Source organism: Polypterus senegalus, chromosome 3, assembly GCF_016835505.1.
Source record: "Polypterus senegalus isolate Bchr_013 chromosome 3, ASM1683550v1, whole genome shotgun sequence".
NCBI lineage: Eukaryota > Metazoa > Chordata > Cladistia > Polypteriformes > Polypteridae > Polypterus > Polypterus senegalus.
This window is the reverse complement of record NC_053156.1, coordinates 207856518-207876564: the sequence shown is the minus strand read 5'-3', so window position 1 is coordinate 207876564 and position 20047 is coordinate 207856518. Positions and strand designations below refer to the sequence as shown.

Genomic DNA, 20047 nt, shown 5'->3' with positions numbered 1-20047 from the left:
GAAATTTTAACATAAGCAGCACACATCTCTTGGTATTGCATTGGGCCATTTCAGTTTTGACTTTCAAAATACCATATGGCTAATTCATATTACATGCAGATTATTTAAAAAGGAAACAGATTTTGTGGTTTTGCTTATTACAGTGAACATGTAAGTTGAGATCAAGACACCTTTCATCAGTCTTTTAGGTTAAATGTTACAGATGAATTAAGAGCTAACCATGGTTATTTTTTTCAGTACTGTTTTAAGTGGTTTGTGTTCCTACTTTCTTAATTAAAGCTTGCCTGCACATGTGTACTTGCTTTTTAAATGTATTTGTATTGATTACATGTGTTTACAATTGAGCTTGAGTGTATTTACAACTTTAATATGTATGCATAATGTTTAAGAAAAACTGAGTCTTTTAAACTCTATAATCAAATCATAAGAAATTAGAAAGTTCAGTACACACAGATGTTTTGGCTGTCAACATCAGACAAATAATTTCTGAATGAATGTTAAAATGCTTGTATTAATTAACCACAGCACGTTGGTTTACTTTTGCTGACTCTTTCAAAACAATGATAAAATACATTTTGATTGGCCTTCCGAATTTGTCACAAGTCACTGCATTTATATTTGCAGAGCTGTGCACCGGTCTAGTGCAAAACCCTTTGCATCTCTTTCCATTTTAAATAAATTATTTTTAATATACATTAAACATTTGGTCTTTAAAAAAATAAAAATAGCATCTTCTCTCCATGTTTGCACATGTTTTATAAGGATACTGTAGTTTCAACCAGCACCCTTGCATTAGGTCCGAGAGCCATTCTAAATTTGTACGGTAAGACTGAGTGTGGATGCATGTGCACAAGTGTGTCCTACGATAGTCCATCCAGGACTAATGTCAGGCTTGTTCTCCCCAATCCTCTAATAGAAACTCATGCTCCAGAACAGGGAGGAATTTAGAAAAGAACCGAATAACTACTAAATAATGTCTTGAACAGACTTTGACTTTGGATTGTTTGCTTTTACACTGGTGACTTGAAGTCACAGTGGTTAATTTTGTTTTTTTAAAGAAATGTTTAAAACCCAGATTTCTACACTCCACACTCTCTGTGTGGAGTTAGCATATTCTCCTTGTATTTGTGTGTATTTCTCAAGATACTCTTATTTTTCCTCCTGCATTTCAAAGACATATGAATTAGTTGGGTTGAAGACTTTGGTAACACTTTAGTTTAGGTACTGCAAAATGCACCTATTACTAAATTGTAAGTTAGAATCAGTTACAGCACTATGGCCATGTGTTGCGATTCCCTGAGGGTGATCTGGTTCGCAAGATCCTCATTGCTGACCTGAGTGGATGGACCAGGCCAAGGGGACACCCACGTAACACCCGGCTGTGGCAAATAGAGGGTTATTTCCAGAGAGTGGGACTGGACAATGGGTCTGCCTGGGGGGTTGCCAAACAGAATCCCGAGCTGTTTCATTGTGTGATGGGAGTGGCAATATGCTGTACCAATGCATGCTGCCCAACCTGACCTGGTATATTTGTTTGTTTTAGTGAGTTTAGGTGCAAAAATGATTGTATTATTTATGATAATATAGAAATTAAACAAAACTAAAATAGATATCTAAATTATTAGGTTAGCATGAATGTGTGTCAGTCTTAACAGGTTATCATCCCATCTAGGTTTTGCCTTGAGCCTAATCAGGGTGGGATAGGTTTGGGATTCACTACCCATAAAAAAACAGTAAAAAAGTAAAAATGTCCCTTTTTTCCAACATTTAAAAAAGCTGTGAAATGCTTATTGTCTTATAAAGTAAAATATTCAAGTCAACCGGTCAGAAGAATGAGGTTTGTAATAAAGAGTAATATTTTCAAGATTAGAGACAGCTAATAATGGAATCAAAGAATCTTTTGCAATGACCAAAGGCATATTAGACCAAAAGCATAAAACAAATTTCAATATATGTCCTTTATATGGAAGAAAATTATATTAATTTACATAAATAACAGAGAAGATTCTGTGAAATTAAAAAAATATTTGCTTAGAGCTTACCTGAGCACATTGGACAACAGCTTCCCTCCACATTGATAGGCTGAACACAGGGCAGTGCAGGACAGCTGACAGTAGAGCACAAAGTCTGACCTTGTAGGCAGTAACAATGAGTACAGCTATCAATGTCCCATCTCTCCTCATCTGCGTATGTTTTCCCGTTGAAGTGACAAACTGCCTTCTTTGGTACAGTATCCTCTGTTAAGAAAGCAAACAAAGTACATGTTATTATACCAAATGTATAGTAAGATAAATGTAGAGATATATACAGCCACTAAACATTTTTCACCTTACTTAGTTATGAGGTGCCACAGCCTATTTATCAGGCATCAAGCACAAGACTGGATTCAACCTTGAACAAGACACCAAAATAAATTCAAATACACATTAGAAACTCCAACTAACCTTAACCTGCAAAACATTAGAATGTGGAAAGAATGAAGAACACCCAATTTTAAACTACCAGGGCATTAAGAAAATGCATAAATTCCACAGAAGCAGTAACCAGGCCCATCATAAAGCCTGATCTCTAAAACGTAAGGCAAAGTACACAAATATGTCTAAAATATTTAAACACACTATAATAGAATATTTGAAGTATTAGTTGAAATTATCATCTTGGAACTGTACATATCTTATCCAAATATTGTTTTGAAAAGACAATGGATTACAGTAGTGTTGGAAAACATCTTGGATAATAAATAAAAATGAATATACAATGTAACTTAAGAATTTTAATATTTTTTAATGTAACACTTGTATTTCAAAAACTTTATGTAAATATATGTTTTCTGTTTAAAAAGTAGTAATTATAACTTTTATACTATACTGAATCTAAATATAAATATTAATGAAGATGTAACAATTGACAGTTAATATCTAAAAATTAAAAATTATTTATAATAAAATGATATATGAAAAGCTTTTAGAATACTTTTAGTCCACATAGCCCATTATTTTTATCTTTTAACTTCTGCAAAATATCAAATTATAATTTGAATATTTCAATTCTATTAATGTTTACTACACTACTTGCCAATTTTTGATGATCAAGTGTCCTGCCTTATGCTCCAGAAATATGTAACAGATGACCGCAAACCTGAGCTGGATAAGGAATTTGGAAAAAGATGAAGAAAAGATTTATTCCATGTATCTATACTTCTCTTTGTGAAGGAATACTTTCAAACATCTGGGCGAAATTAATCGGTAACCTGCTTCCATGCGTCTTTCCATAGCTGACACCCGTCCTACTTAATTCCTTCTTATTTTAAACACTTTTGTCATGTTTGCTTAAACTGGAAAATTGTGCCTCTTTCAAGCTTACCTTATAATTCATATTTTGTGGTTTTTGAATCTGTCTAGCAGTTGTTCTATTGACTGTATCTACTTATTGTTATATCCTTTTGTAATATCCAGAAAAAACAACTCATAAGACTGAAATTTCCCATCATACTGAGATTTTCTGTCTGTGTAGTAGTACCTTAAAGATTTAGTCTCTTTGGAAATAGACATTATCAGTTTACTTTAATCAATGAGTGGGCATACCCGTTTAAGTCTTTCCCAGAAGAATATGTGGGTCTTAAATGAATTTTGATTAGTACGTGGAAGCTCAAGTCAAGAGCAGGAGTCAACAGTGGGAGAAATCATGTCTTGTTCTGCAAACTCCCCTGGTGAATAAAAAGTCAGCATGCATTGAGAATGTGTAATTACATTGGCTTGTCAAGGAAAGTGAACCCCTGCTTTTTAGATTCAACTCTGTCAGAGAATGGAAAAACCATTTCAGCCAGGTGTAAGACTTACCACAGAAGCTCTTTTCATAAATAACTACTGATTTTGGACCTTCCAGTAGAACTAAAATATTAACTTTTTTATCTGGATGATCATCGACATGATACTATTCTTCCCATATCCGATATTTATTTGTTTGATATCTGGGCTGAAAATACTCCAAATACTTTGGGTTTTCTTTTAATGACTATGCTATTTATTGAATTTTGTATGGGGAGGGTGGTCATCTAAACAGGGTGCATGGATATAAAGATTCAAGTTTGATTTTTTGGTTTAAAGCTTTGTGCATAATTATTTATGAATAATGGGCTTTTGGTTTGGGTCAGTGGAATTTGGGTGGTTTCTTTGGAGCTTGATATTGAACACTGACAAAAAATAAATACATTGTGGTCACCTTGTGGGTGGTTACATAAATCTTGACCTTCCAAGGGATAATAGCCCCTGAGAGGGCTATAAGGCTTGACAAGTGTTCCCTTGACTTCCCTCAGCTTCCCTCAATAATCCAGCATCTGACTATCCATCTTGTTTGCTTCTTTACATTGTCTGGTTGCAAAGACTCATGAGTCCACCAGGATACCAAAGTAGTTATATCTAAAATTCTTAACTCCTATGTGTAAAATTTCAAGTTTATTTATATTAACATTAATCTGCTACATATCTGTCCAAGCCAAAATGTCTACCCAGATATACTTACTGTAAAATGGTTTTGCAGTCTGGTTATCAGTTTTGAGTTGAGGGTATCCAACAATCCAACTACTTTAGTGCTATCTGCAGAGTCAATGAGCTTGTTGGTTATAGTGCTTCCAGCACAGATCCCTGAGGAACCTCACTTTCTGCATCATTTAATTTGCCTTATGTGTTCATGGCAAATTTGGACTCATATCTACGTTGTCTCTGGAATTTTCATATCTAGTAGTTTCATTAATAGCTTCTCATGGGGTACCTTATTAAAAGTTTTGGGTTGATCAAGAAAAACAATATTGTATGTGGCAGTGTAATCACATTTTTTTGGTTACTTTCTTATGAACATTCATTATACTGAGCATAATTTTCACCCATTTTAACCCACAATGACCGTTTCACATGCTTGACATGTGTTGCTCGATTCTGTCTTAGTAACTTTCATAACTTCATTAACTTTCCTGTAATAACTCTTAACTAACTGGAGTAAGCCAAGACACTTTATTTAGGTTTTAATACAGCAATCTGAATTGTGAAAAATCAGAATCATGAACTGTTCAGATTTTTTTCTATACAGTAATCCCTCCTCAATCACGGGAGTTGCGTTCCAGACCCCCCCGCGATAGGTGAAAATCCGCGAAGTACAACCCATATGTTTGTATGGTTATTTTTATGTATTTTAAGCCCTTATAAACTCTCCCACACTGTTTATAAATATTCCCTGCACAGTTATACAGCATAATCCCTTTGTATTCTCTTAGATATTAGGTAAGATTCATTGAAATTATGTATGTAAACGCACTGTTTATATACAGTAAACCCTAAATATTATTTTAAAGATATCGCGTGTCTCCGATATCACATATGTTACAGCCATTATGATAGACAGGCCACCAGCAATAAATACATACAATGCAAGAAAAATTGTATACAGTAAATGTGTGTACAGTGACACTAAACGTACGTACATGTACTAAGTACTGTAAGTGGAAAATTAATTATGGTTACGCACCAACAATGACACGATGACTTGTCCGATAACGATGAGTTTAATTTTACTGCACAACAAAGGAGAGCGTTACAGCCCTTCTAAAGGAGCCACTTCAGGCAACTGTGTAGCACCGCCGTTATTCTTCTTCAATCCAAATCCCTAAAGCAGATTCCATCCAGACTACTTCCTTATTAAATCCACTTACAACTCGTTTTGCACCTTGGTTAAAAGGACACTGCGGCCGTAGATCTTATATTCCTTTCCTACTTTTTAAATAAAAAGAATCGTAGCCTCATTGATGCTGTAATGGCGTCCTACAGCAGTGTGGCTTTTCCCTTCCTTCAACAAATCCAAAACGTTTACTTTTTTTTTTTTTTTTAACTTTCTTCCGTTGGCGCTTGGGCACGGCCCCTGAAGCAGTAGCAGGAGCAGATCGTTTTGGAGCCATAATGAAGGGCTTGACTATGCACAAAGATAAACACAAAAGAGCACAAAAGTTAACTCTTTACACAGCGAAACACGTTGATGCTGAATGAGCGAGATGAGACTTCCTGGTTAATACTGCATTCAGCACACAGGAACTTAACTGCATGCTCTGATTGGTTAGCTTCTCAGTCATCCGCCAATAGCGTCCCTTGTATGAAATCAACTGGGCAAACCAACTGAGGAAGCATGTACAGGAAGTAAAAAGACACATTGTCCGCAGAACCCGCGAAGCAGCGAAAAATCCGCGTTATATATTTAGTTATGCTTACATATAAAATCCGTGATAGAGTGAAGCCGCGAAAGTCGAAGTGCGATATAGCGAGGGATTACTGTAATCATTTTCATAGGAGAGTCTTATACAAATAAAAAAGCATAGCATTTGGTTTTACTTTTTTACAACCTGCTTTCTTTATAAATAATACTTTTTTGCTTTGTTGTGGTTTTATTTGTTTTTTTAAAGCACACCATATTGTCTGCAGTTCAAACTTTGACTATATCTATATCTTTATTATTTTGTTTTATTTTTTCAGTAAGCTATAAACCACATTGACAATGCATAAGCATGGATTTTCTTTAGTTATCTAATTACACAGCCACATATGCAATAATTCCCTCTTTATTCACTATATTTTTATCTTTTGTGTAGTGATAATTTCAAACATGTTCTTTGTACTGTTATTATTCCAAAAAATACATAATATTAAGATATAACTCATAGCATAAAAATAGACAGTGATATTCCATGATATTCAAACTCAGAACATTAAGCAATGGTGAAATGATACAGTCATACAATATTTATTTAAAATGTAAGTTACTGCATTGCATAATTTCAAATCAAGCTCTGCCTTATTTAAGTGCACTTGAAAATCTATTCCTATAAAGCAAGGTACAGTAAATGTGAAATGGATAGCCGCACATACTATAATACAGTGATGGAGCTTGCAATTAAATCAAACATCTTTGAATGAACTGTAGCCATGCCAATTCAGTTATTACATTTTCTTTAAAAAGGCAGAATACAAATTTGTTTTAGCTGCCTTCTGATGTGGTATTATAACACTGACTGCCATAAATGCGACGGGCATTAAGCAAACTCCTGTCAATCATGAATAATCCACTGCATCCACTGAACAGTGTCATCTCCAGGCAGAGGAGTAGCTTCAGTGACAGACTTTTGTCACTGTCCTGCTCCACTGACAGACTGAGAGATCGTTCCTCCCCACACTATGCGACTCTTCAATTCCACCCGGGAGTAAATGCTAACATTAATTTTATTTCAATTTTTTCATTTTATTACTATTTAATTTAATATTGTTTCTTTGTATCAGTATACTGCTGCTGGATTATGTGAATTTCCCCTTGGGATTAATAAAGTATCTATCTATCTATCTATCTATCTATCTATCTATCTATCTATCTATCTATCTATCTATCTATCTATCTATCTATCTATCTATCTATCTAAATGATCAGGTTAATTAACTTTATTTTCTACATCTGATAATGAATATTAGTCATTACAGATTATTACATAACTTTTACAGTTTCTGTGTATCTTATGCTTACACAGGCCTACAGACGCAGACATAATGAATGACTTGTACTGTACATGACATATTCGCAAAGGGATATGTGTATGAAGATGCCTTTAAATCCTAGGCCCTAAACCTGAAGTAGTATATGTCAGCTGGTAAAACAGTAAAACTGAATATTTTCATGGGAACCAGTACAACAAGATACAACCAGACAAGGCACACACATATCACTTCTTTTTCTCAGATCACTACATTGATTTCCTGTAGCAGCATGCATTCATTTCAGATCCTTGATATGTGCCTACAGAGTAGTCAACAGGTCAGCATAAATGGAGACACTTGTGAGTTCCTGTGCACCTTCTTGACTACTCAGGTCTGCTGATGTCAGCTATGCGTGACTTCAAATATCTATCCAAACTCATATGTAGCTGCTAGCTGGTAGAATGAGCTGCCAAGCTCCATTTCAAATTCTGACTCCATCAATGTGTTTAAGTAGTGTTTGAAGACTCTCTCTTGTATTTTGCTCTGAGTTCTTCACTTGTGGTGATCAACTTTGTAACTTTGTCCTGAAACAAACAGCTTCCCAGACTGAAGTTTTTACTTGATTATTCTGAATACTTTTGTAAGCTGTTATGCTAAGCAAATAAATGTTCATGCAGTGTAAAGATTGAAGCCTGATGCTAATCTTTAATGGAATTGTCTTTAGAGAAAAGTTACTCCTAATGCAAGAAACTGATTCCTCACTTACACCTGATATTGCAACCTGTTTTTATAAGTACAAAGTTAATTTTTTTTACCTTGTATTTCCTTCTGGTTATCTGTTTTTAATGTCTTGTGACCCTGAGTGTTATAATGGATTCTAATAAAAACAAATAACAGTTTTCTGATCTTTAGCTAACATACGTTTTCATAAATGTGGTCATTGAGACACTCCAAAGAAGAATGATTTAAAGGAAGCATTAAAAGTGTCCACACTCTCTCCTGTTAATCTTACTGAGAACTTTTTTCCTCTTCTGTCAAGAGAATGTTGTTCTCATGAGGTTTCAAGTTATTCACAGGATCATACCATTATCTCCAGGGGCAACTAAAAGATGCCCAGTCAAAATGTTGGGAATATTCAGGAGCAGGTACAGGCTCTGTAACCAATGGACTTCAAATGAGGCACAGAGAAAGACAGCACAAAAAAATCATAAGCTTCCTAAACCACAGCAGACATATTTTAGAACTGGAACTGTCAGATGGACACCCAGACTTTGAAGATGCACTTCTAAAAACACAGAATCTGAGCTGAGAAACAAGACCCAGATGCTTCTTTGTTTCAGTCACCTTGCTTCATGACAATATATATTCATTAGGCTGTGATAGCAGTGGTGCCCTACAAATCTGCACAAGACACCTCTTCAGTTGAGGCATACTTCAGCATAGCACCCTGTCAATTCCTTAAACTGTGACAATTAGGGTGACTACCGCCTGGATGCATAGTGATAATCAGTTGTGAATGTGTTATAATATGCTCATTTTGTCTTAATGGCTAATCTGTTGGCCCTCAGGTTTCAAGGTCACATGTTTAAATTCCACTACTGCTAAAATTGAAAGTCTCAGGAAAGAGAAGAATAGCCTCTGCAGCACTTACTTGCCATTACTCATTATGTTAATAGTAAAGCACAGCATTAGTAATGTGACACCAAAAGTGAGAAACAGTTGCTAATTGTTAAACACCTTTGAAAATAAATCTCTGGCCTTGGCAACATAAAAATGATTTGGAAGCATAATTCGCTCTTGAGATTCAACAACATTCTGTGCTCAAGTACTGTCTAATAACTTGTAGGTTAATCACTTTCCCATTATGAAGGTGCTGTTTTGAAATCAGAGCATTAATACACTTGGAGACATCAGCATTCACCCCTGAGTCACAGTATCACTTATTTTGCAGGGGTGGCTGACAATTAAAACCAATTTAAATGCAATTACATTTATAATGTAATTGTAATAGTTACAATTTCAGCTAACCGTGTTTGTCAGAGCAATTTGTTTTAAATCAAGGGAGTGCATTTTTTTCATAACAGACCAATTTTAAAAATGAAAATTACTCCTGACATACACTCAACAGATTTGGACCTTCCTTGAAATTAATTTCAAATGTGCAATACTAAAGTGGTGAAATTACAATTTTTATATTAAGTTTAAAGATGATTACAATAAAGATTTTAACATGATATTAGATTATCTTATTTGCTTTTTAAAGCACCTTGTGATGGGGCATGGATTGAATAATGCTATGCAACACAAATTAATTGATCATGTGTCAAATCCTAACCATGGCCACATTAACACATTAACATATCGCACAGAGCAGAGCCGAGTCCAACAGTCTGCCTCCAGAGGAAAAATAGAGAGCGAGAGATACACACTGACAGCAGGAAAGGGCTTGGGAATGCAGGGGCTGCTATGGAGTAGTACTGCGCATATGTGTGTCGAAGACAGGCAACAGACGGGGGCACCTTCTTACCAAGTGCCTAACATGGGCAACAGGCAGGGGCAACATGATTAGAAATGGAGGGTTGGATTTTGGATGGAAACATGTACTGTATTGCTTTCCTAGGATGCTAGAGGCTACACAAGCCAGTTACTAGAATGGATACCTGCCCAACAAAGAGAATGAGGCAAAAGGAGAAAACATTATCAGCCACAATGTAGGAAACCATTTACTGACAACTAGGGACCCTGGAGTGTAAGGATACCAGAAGCTCCATTAGGAAGTTTTGCTTTGATTTCTCTGGAGCGAATAAAATGTCACCCCAAGCCTAGAAGCAATTTTGGAGCTGAGCTAGAAGCTGTCCCTGAAATTAAGTCAATTGTGAGGCAAATACTGAACTGGTGGGAGGGAGGAAGAAAAGCCAAGGTAGACATGTGAGGCAGGGAAATGAGAATTCTTGTACTAATCTGGACATTTGGGCTAGCCACCCTCCCTGCTAGACAGGGGTTTAAAACTGTAATGGTAGGCCGGCCTATAAGGAGGTTCATTGTTTCTCACCTGTTTTTTACAGTATAATGTGACCTTTCACTTTTGTGAGTACCTGCTGAATTTTTATTTTAAATCAATAAAAGAGGTGAGGGAAAGTACCAACTTCACACAAATAGCAACCCATCTGGATTGCAGCAGTGCTAGACATTGTACCACAATGAAGTCCCAAATAAAAAAAAAAAATTGATTGCAAATTTGAATTGATGAAAGGAATCATGAAGTACCATTTAAAAGGTGAATGTACAACATAGGCTTTAACATTATGCCTCACAAAAAAGAAGGCAGAGAAATTAAGCAAATGGACATCAGAGAGCTGTGATAAAGTCCTGAATGCATACAGGTTTCCATTTATGGTTTTGTTGTGATATTTTGTGGTTCTGTATTTTTATTGTGGTCTATTGTTTCTTTCTCTGGCTAAAAGCTTTGAATTCCTTAATTTTTTTTATTTGGTGTTCAATGCTAGTATCCTTTTTTGCCCAGTGTTGTTTATTTAATATTTTTCTGTGGTTTTACTGCTATTGTTAAAACCTGAATTTTTGTGAGGGGCTTTCAGCATTGGAAAGGTGCTGTATAAATAAACTGGATTATCATTTCTCTGCTTAATTATAATTACATGGAATGCAGCATAGTTCTTTTGTCTGAATTGTTTTGCAGTGTATCAGGAAAGAAAGACACAGTAATGAGGAATATTGTGTTAATCTTGTCAGTTGGAAGAAGGTATCAGGAATATTGTGTGACCAAAAAGGCGAAGGTTAAAGGTATGGTTTTTAGAGCACTGCTGAGACTAGCAGTGATGTATGGAGCTGAGACATGGGCAGTAAAGGGAGCATAGTAGAAGAAGGTAGATGTGGAAGAAATGAGAATCTAGAGATTATTGTGTGGACAATCAGAAATGACACAATTACAGATACATCAAAAGTGGATGAAATATCTAAGAAAGTACAGGAAATTAGGCTGAAGCGGTATGAACATGTGACGAGAACAGACAATGAATATGTAAGCAAAAGAGTGATGGGAATGGAAGTTCAGGGCAAGAGAAAGCAAGAGAGGACAATGCAGAAGTGGATGGATAAAGTGTAAGATCATCTGAAAGAAAAGGGTTTGACAGGGGAAGAGATACAGGACAAATTGAATGGAGAAGGTTGATCAAGCAAACTGGGAAAAAATGAAGAGAAATAAGAAAAAGAATTAAGTTAAATTTGTCTATTTCACTGCGGTGGGTTGGCACCCTGCCCAGGATTGGTTCCTGCCTTGTGCCCTGTGTTGGCTGGGATTGGCTCCAGCAGACCCCCGTGACCCTGTATTCGGATTCAGTGGGTTAGAAAATGGATGGATGGATGGATTGTCTATTTCATGTCAAGATTCAGCAGTACTGTATTTTGTCCAAGGTGTTACCTTCAATTTAAAGACAGTGAATGTGTAGGAAGCTACAATTTCTGAGATAACATCAGCACCAATGAAAATTGTAAGAAGATACTGTATATTAACTAAGGAAAACCTAAACAAAATCAATCATGTTTCCAAAGTGAAAATAATGTCCAGTAAACATCCAAAGTAATCCAATCATCCAGTTGGACAGTGCAGATGAAAATCAGTCAATTGACCCAACTTGGAAGCATGTTGAAGTATACTACCACAAGATACATACTTTAGTTCATTATCCACCCTAATTTAGAAAATATTTCTTTAACTATGAAGACATTTAATAATCTTTTACTATAAGCCAAAATAGAACAAGCTGCACATTTTAAGAGCACACAATAAGAGAAAAAAAAAATCCACAACACAATCACTAGGGGGTGCAAGAATTCCTTTTTTGGCCGTCTTCTGCAAGTTCTCAAACTTAACTATCTGCACCTCCAATCTCCATCTGCATGTTCAAGAAATTGTTGCTATCAGATTCTGCTTCAAAGGAATTTAAAACCAGCAAGAAGCAAATGTGAAAGGAGACATAAATACAATTTGTTAACAATGCATAAAACGGTTCTTCTCTTTTAAAACAATGCAAAAAAAAAGTCCACTGACAAGTTCTATAGGAACAAAACAAATCAAAGCTAACACCTGAGGGATTTACAAGTATGTTTGTCAAATATTAAAGCAAATCCCTTTAAGCACACCTGCAAAAACAAAAAAAAAATGCTTCTTAGCCGACTGATTTAGTCATCAAAAGTGTCGTCAGCATTCATAACTAAAGGTACGACTCCTTAATGTAAAATCTATGTTGGATATCACCTTTCATCACAACGAATGTCAAACATGATCAACAACAGCTTGAACAGAAATGTACAAAAAGGGAAGCAAATGCAAAGGAAAATCAAAACCAAGAATGCACTTTTATGTGTCAAACTGTGAAGCAACACATTTATTTATAATGTGGGGGAAAAAAATAACACAACAATTACAGAATGAGCTTCCATGCATTTTTTTTTTTACCACAGACAAGTATAATGGGCACACATTTAATGCTGCTGCTTACAGAATTAATAGTGTTGCAGCAAAAGCTCTCTTCAGATGCACGACTGGATAAAGATGTAACAGCAGCTATCTTCATGTTGCCAGTATTGTGTATGCTCGGCAAGCTAAATGCTATTCATTTATTTACAATGTGTAATGCTGCTGCTTTGACAAATCTCTCACCAACCCCCAGGTTACTCAGCTCATTAATTTTCCACTCTATTATCTCTGTCACCCACACAAGGTGTGGACTGCCCTTTTCTTTATAATCAAAAATAATACATTATCTGTACACCAATTAAGACAGAAGTTGAGATGAGTTTCAAGTATAATATCATTTTGACATTTTGTCCTACAAAAACATTTTACACAGTGTCAAGACCAGCTGAGCATAGGCTTTGCGGCAATGCAACACACTTTGCAAGAGAAGGCCAAGGTTATAGAATGATGCAGACAACAGTGATCACAGTGGTAATTAGCTGATAACTGCTAATAAATCTGTCTAGTTTTTGATTTATTTAATTTTTAGTACATGTACTTGTCAATGATATTATACATATTGGGTCTACACTTTGTATAATAGCTAATCATGAGTATGTGCAATACTATATTAAATGTACAGTATATACTGTAAGCTCTAATATATTGTTTTTATTTAGAAACATAGCTGATACTCTGCCTACAGTATTATCAATGCTCCGGCAGGGACTGCAGTGTCTATAATTTAGGTTTTTTTTTTGTTTTGTTTTAGTTTTTTATAGTACTCACACAAGTTCTCTAACTTAATCATGACTCTTCCTGCTGAAGTGCAAAGAAGTTCATACTGTCAAAGAATATATTTCGTGTCCATCAGGCGGTTTTGGAGATTACTTGCAAGGGATGAATTACTGACAGGAAATGCAGAAAAAAGTTGGCAGATGAGGAGGAATGAGGTGTATTATGGGAAGGTGAAGACAGTGGATATATGGACTGCCTCAAGCACAACTTTTTAAATGTTCAGTCTGGAAATTTTTGTTGGAGTTCAACTTAAGTTAACATGAGAAATCACTAGCAGTATCAAAATATATTACATTATCATATATATTACATAATATGTTACATTATCTTAATTAAACTGACAATGCAGTAATAAACCATGGATTACAGAAAAGCTCAAAGGCTATTTTAATAAAAAATAAATAATCAAGCCAATGGATACTTTAACCTAGCAATTAAAGAAGCTACAGCTCAGTACAAAAACAAGATTAAGCAGAAGCTATTGCAAAGGAATTACAGGGCAGCACGTCAAGGAATTAAAACTATGGCAGCTGTGAATACAAAGACTGAAAAGAGGAATTTACATGTAGAGGCGGGGGGTTCAGTGATCCATCTGCCCAATTAAACGAACAGGTCGTACACCCTTTTTATGAGAAACAATTGGGTGTTGGTCATAGGGGAATTTAAACAGTCTAGTCTAATTTATTATGCTCACTTTTCAACATCAGGATGTTAAAAGGACCGTGAAAGCATCTGTGGTTAAGGCCCTAGTACAATATTTACAGTGACCCCATTGAACCAAAGTCTAGAGCTACTACTGACATTGATATCTTAATCAATCATAGCTATTCTTGAAAATCTTCTTCCCTCAATGACCACAGGCTTACTGATTTATCATGTTTTGTAATGAATACAATACAATACAATACATTTTTTGTATAAAAGTGCCGCAGTGGACTTTAACAGGCCCTGCCTCTTGACAGCTCCCCAGCCTTGACTCTCTAAGAAGACAAGAAAAAACTCCCAAAAAAACTCTTGTAGGGAAAAAAATGGAAGGAACCTTGGGAAAGGCAGTTCAAAGAGAGACTCCTTTGCAGGTAGGTTGGGCGTGCAATGGGTGTCAAAAAGAAGGGGGGTAATACAATATACAGAGGAGAACAAATCCTCAATACAGTATAAAAATAAAAATTTTAGAAGTACGGAGTAGAATTTAACAGTTTCATGGATAATAAAGAACCAAAAGATGCCGATCCAGTCTTAACAGTTGCCCCTTTGGATTCTCTCTACTTTTTACATACTGCCCTGCGAAAGGAGTGAATGATGTAAAAATGTTCCAAATTAGCATCATATATATATACAGCATACATGCCAGAAGATTAGTGATGTATTTGGCTGACTCTGGTCACAGGTTCATGCTATACATAAATGATTTGTTGCATGGCAGACTGCAAAGTGTCTATTCTGATTGCATCCTTTCAAATACAGTCAATTAAATATAGTGATAATACTTTAGTTTAGGTACTGACAAAATGCATCTATTACTCATTTACTCTTGAATAATAAGACCTTAACAAAGGTTTCTTCTGGTGTTAATAACACTTGTAAAGCATCAGTAAAGGTGACTCAGTAAAGGTGACATCAGTGACTATTTATTTAGGAATGGTCAAAAGTGCCTTAACTGAGACATATTTCTCTTGATATTGCATACTTAAAATAATAAAACCTAGAAATCTTTCAAAATAGCATGTTATTTTACCTGCATATCAAAAGGCCTTATTACATCGAACTGCACAGAGATGAATACCCTCTCTAGTTATAAGCATAAGGAAGACCAAAAGGAGCCTTTGTTAAGGTTTTGTTACATAAGACTAGATGAATAATAGATGCATTTTTGCTGTACCTAAACTAAAGTTTTGTCAGTATAGTACAAGTTATCCACAAGTCTTTGTATATTCTTGTTATGCACTTTAAAAATAAGTGTACAAATGGTTAAGTTTTCCAGTGCTACTGTCCTGTTCCTCATTCTTCTTAGGATCATCGTGTAACTGCATACTGCCTCATACTGTATAAGCATTTTTAAGAAAAAGTAAATGGTAATTAATTTCTAGAAGAATTACAAAGACTAACTCAGCTAATTCAATATGAGAAAGATAATTGTCTTTTACAGCACTCTGAAATCCGAACAAAACACAGAAACAATCAAAAAAGCACACCAGTGACACTACATCTTTAAAAGTTGAAGTCATTCATTGTCTACAATTTCATCAGACTGACACTTGCAGTTCCTTCACTGAAATCGTTCTTTCTCCTTAATCTGTTTTTCTTATCACTCACTTTAAAAGCACTAACAGCTTCCAATATGTAGTAAACAGCTATTCTAAAATAGCAGTAGGTCTCTCAGAAGACTGAAGTTACTCTATAAAAGACCAGAATGGAGGAAGATCCTCAACATATGAGGAAATGGTAACTGTGTCTGTGCTCAATTTGAACTGCTACTCCGCTGGCATCACTTATGCCCTCTAAGGTATATACCTAAAAGCATTTTAACTTAATTTGAGCCCGAGACATTTGCTTACTCGAAAAAAGTATAAATGATCTTGGTTGTCTAGCCTCTTTTGGCAGTCACTTAAAATGGGAATGATACCCCTGAAGCTTTTAAAAGTGTCATTAAATGACTAAGGAGCCCAGTTTTTGAACCACAAAACTCCGGACAGTGAAGAAGGAGACTCCATTTGGAAAGCATTTCCTGCAAATCTGGGCTCTCTCCCCTTTCCTTTTATTTCTGTATTTTATCCACTTCATCAGAGAGGTGGTTGGACTTAAAGTCCTTTGGGTTTCTCCTATGGTGGTTAAGAACGCCTGACTGAGATATTATCTCTTTGATATTTGTTTTATTTTTTGTTTTTTGCTCAAGTGTTCTCTAATTTTGAAAAGACAACTACTCAGACATAAATTGAACTAACAGCTTACTAGGTATGTGCAAATTATTATCTCTGGTTATATTTATAGCAAAATTAATGACCCCACCATTTTCTTTTGCCTTCTTATCCAATTCTGTGGCTTGGGGAGCCATTAACAATCCTGGCAGCACATTTACTGTAGGTCATATGACAGGGATCAAATAAGGACAAAAAATAATAGATATTCCATACGTTCCTCAAGTTGTATTTTAAAAGTAGAACTTGAGGTACACTATTATGCCTCTGCTATCATTTTCAAAGTTGATTACTTATCTAGGGCATTGTAATATAAAGGTACAGATACAACTGTGTCACCAATACAAATTCTAAAATATGCACATGCTTGTCCTTCAAACGTGGGAAGATTGTAAATGATCGTGTTTGAAACATAAAAGAATGAACATGAGAGTAAATTAAATAACTAGGTAAGGTTTCCTCCGGGAGCACCAAAGGGTGTGCAGAGGCATGGATTGTGTGTTATGGTTAGCACAAATTCTAGTTTTACCTTGAGTGAAAAAATGTGTGGCAAGGTTAAGAGAAAGTCTGTTCATAGCAGTCAGCCATGCTGATTGGACTATTGGCTGTATAGTAGGATCACCTTCTGCTGCCTCAGATGCGGCCCATTGTAATGTGAGCATGCAATATTCTTCCTTCAAACACTGCAACACTCTTCGGCAGCAATGTGTCACTTATAGAAGTGGAGTAATATGCTTTAAGCTCCAAGGCTATATTTTATATTCAAATAGGGCTGTCTAGCTTTTTTGCCATCTGAACATGTGCATGACTTCTTGTGGCTATCAGCAGATCTGCACAGTTACTGACAGACTCTTTCTCTCTATGTTTTTGTATGTGTATACACATATACTAATATATACTATAGAAATACATTTATATACAAAAGGTAAACAGTATATCTGATTACATCTGAAAACTTTGAAATCATTAAAATAATAACATCCTTTCAAAAACACAAAATAACTGTCACGTACACATTCAAAATGTTTAGTAAATACTTAGGCAATCTGCTCTTTGAATTCATACACTTGAGTTATAAAATGTCACATCATTTATTCATTCACTGAACCTATTTGATCCAGTTTTAGGGTTGTTAGGATTTAGCAGCATTAGAATATTAGACCACTAGAACAATAGTGACAAGAACAGACCGTTCACCTCAACAAGTTGATTCATCCTATTCACCTGGATTTTCTAAAATGTCATCAAGTCAAGATTTAAATGTCCTTTAAGTCCTACTCTCTACTACACTACGTGGCAATTTATTACATACTAGCAAAATACCTGCGCTTCGCAGCGGAGAAGTACTGTGTTAAAGAAGTTATGAAAAAGAAAAGGAAACATTTTAAAAATAACATAACCTGATTGTCAATGTAATTGTTTTGTGACTGTTATGAGTGTTGCTGTCATCAAGGATTTGATTATCATTTCACTTGACTTTCAATCAGGTTTATATTTGGAGGACGTGTTGTGTTCAAGTTACATTCTGTGTTTGTCAACCATTGTAAAGATAAAAGCTTTCATTATATACACATAAAAATGTGTGTGTATATATACACATATATATATATATATATATATATATATATATATATATATACATACACACACACATATATATACACACAGAGACACACACACACATTAGAGCTTCTCAGCTGTACTTGTGCTATCCCGTGCAATCTCGCAATGTGCACGGCTTTATTTAATGTTAGCTAAGACCCGGCACTTAAAAGGTTCTCTCGCAGTTTTGCTGAGTTTGTGCTATATATATATATATATATATACAGTATATATATATATATATATATATATATATATATAGACATATAAATATATATATATATATACACATATATATATATATATATACACACACATATATATATATATATATACACACACACACATCAAAGCTTCTCAGCTGTGCTTGTGCTATCCCGTGCGATCTTGCGATGTCCAAGGCTTCATTTAATGTCAGCTCAGATACCCGCGCTTCGCAGCGGAGAAGTAGTGTGTCCTTACATCACACACTGCAAGCACGGGTTTACCTTTCATAGTCATGCAAAGTCAGTTCACGTGAGCCGCTCAGAGTACATACATTGAAGCTTCTCAGCTGTGCTTGTGCTATCCTGTGCAATTTCACGATGTTCACGGCTTTATTTAATGTTAGCTAAGACCCGGGACATAAAAGTTTCTTCTGCAGTTTCGCTGAGTTTGTGCCAAACACCACCCTGACCATCTAATCTTCGTCTGAATATTTAGCGGAACAGTGTTTCTATTGGATTGCCGCTGACGGACAGCCTTATATGGGCAGGCACTCAATTACATGGGAGGCGTGACGATGAGGGACGGAACTCCGCCTCACATGGCGACCGAGCTGCAGGCTATGGCCGGTATATGTACATAAGTAGGTTCCAGTTATTACCGTTATGCGTAGAATTTCGAAATGAAACCGCCTAACCTTTGTAAGTAAGCTGTAAAAAATGAGCCTGCCAAATTTTAGCCTTCTACCTACACGGGAAGTTGGAGAATTAGTGATGAGTGAGTCAGTGAGTCAGTGAATGAGTGAGTCAGTCAGTCAGTCGTCAGTCAGTCAGTCAGTGAGGATTTAGCCTTTTATTAGTATAGATGACTATGGTTCTTTGTGTAAAGAAAAACTTTCTAACATGTGTGGAAATCTGCTCTTGACAACTTTCTTACCATGCACTAATGATTTTAAAGTAACAGCTGGGATCCACTGTACTAATCCCTTTCATAATTTTTTAAAACCTCTGTCACCTCTTATTCCCAATCTTTTTAAACTGATAAGGTTCATCTCCTTCAATCTCCCTTCATACCTCATTGTCCTGAAATCACCATAGTTGTTCTTCTCCAGGCTTTCTCTAGCAGTGCTATGTTTGTTTATAATATGGGGACTAAAACTGTATACGGTGCTCCAGGTGAGGTCTCACTAGTGCACTACATACCTGAAGCATAACCTCCTTTGACTTGTACTCCACCCATCGTAATATATAACCTAATATCCTATTAGCCTTCTTGATTGCTTCTGTACACTGTCTTGATATAGTTAGTGATGAGTTCTGTATGACACTTAGATCATTATTATAAGGAGTACTTTCAAGTTTCAGTCTTCCCATTATGTATTCAATTCTAAAATGTCTACGTGTAATGCTTTACATTTATTTACATTGAATTTCATCTGCCTCAAATCTGCCCAAGCTTATATGGTAGTCAAGTACTTCTATAATAATAAACTGCCCTTCCACTTAGTTTGGTATAATCTGCAAACTTAACAAACATATTTATTATAT

At 35.6% G+C, this 20047-nt stretch overlaps 1 protein-coding gene across 2 annotated transcripts in view; it reads right to left on the bottom strand.

Annotated features, from left to right (window-relative positions):
* Positions 1-20047, bottom strand: part of crim1 (cysteine rich transmembrane BMP regulator 1 (chordin-like)) — an 852254-nt gene that overhangs the window by 51047 nt on the left and 781160 nt on the right. For both annotated transcript variants that reach the window (XM_039748389.1, XM_039748388.1), the window contains one exon: positions 2043-2237. In XM_039748389.1, coding sequence (XP_039604323.1) covers positions 2043-2237 — 195 coding nt within the window. The remainder of the gene's footprint in view (positions 1-2042; positions 2238-20047) is intronic.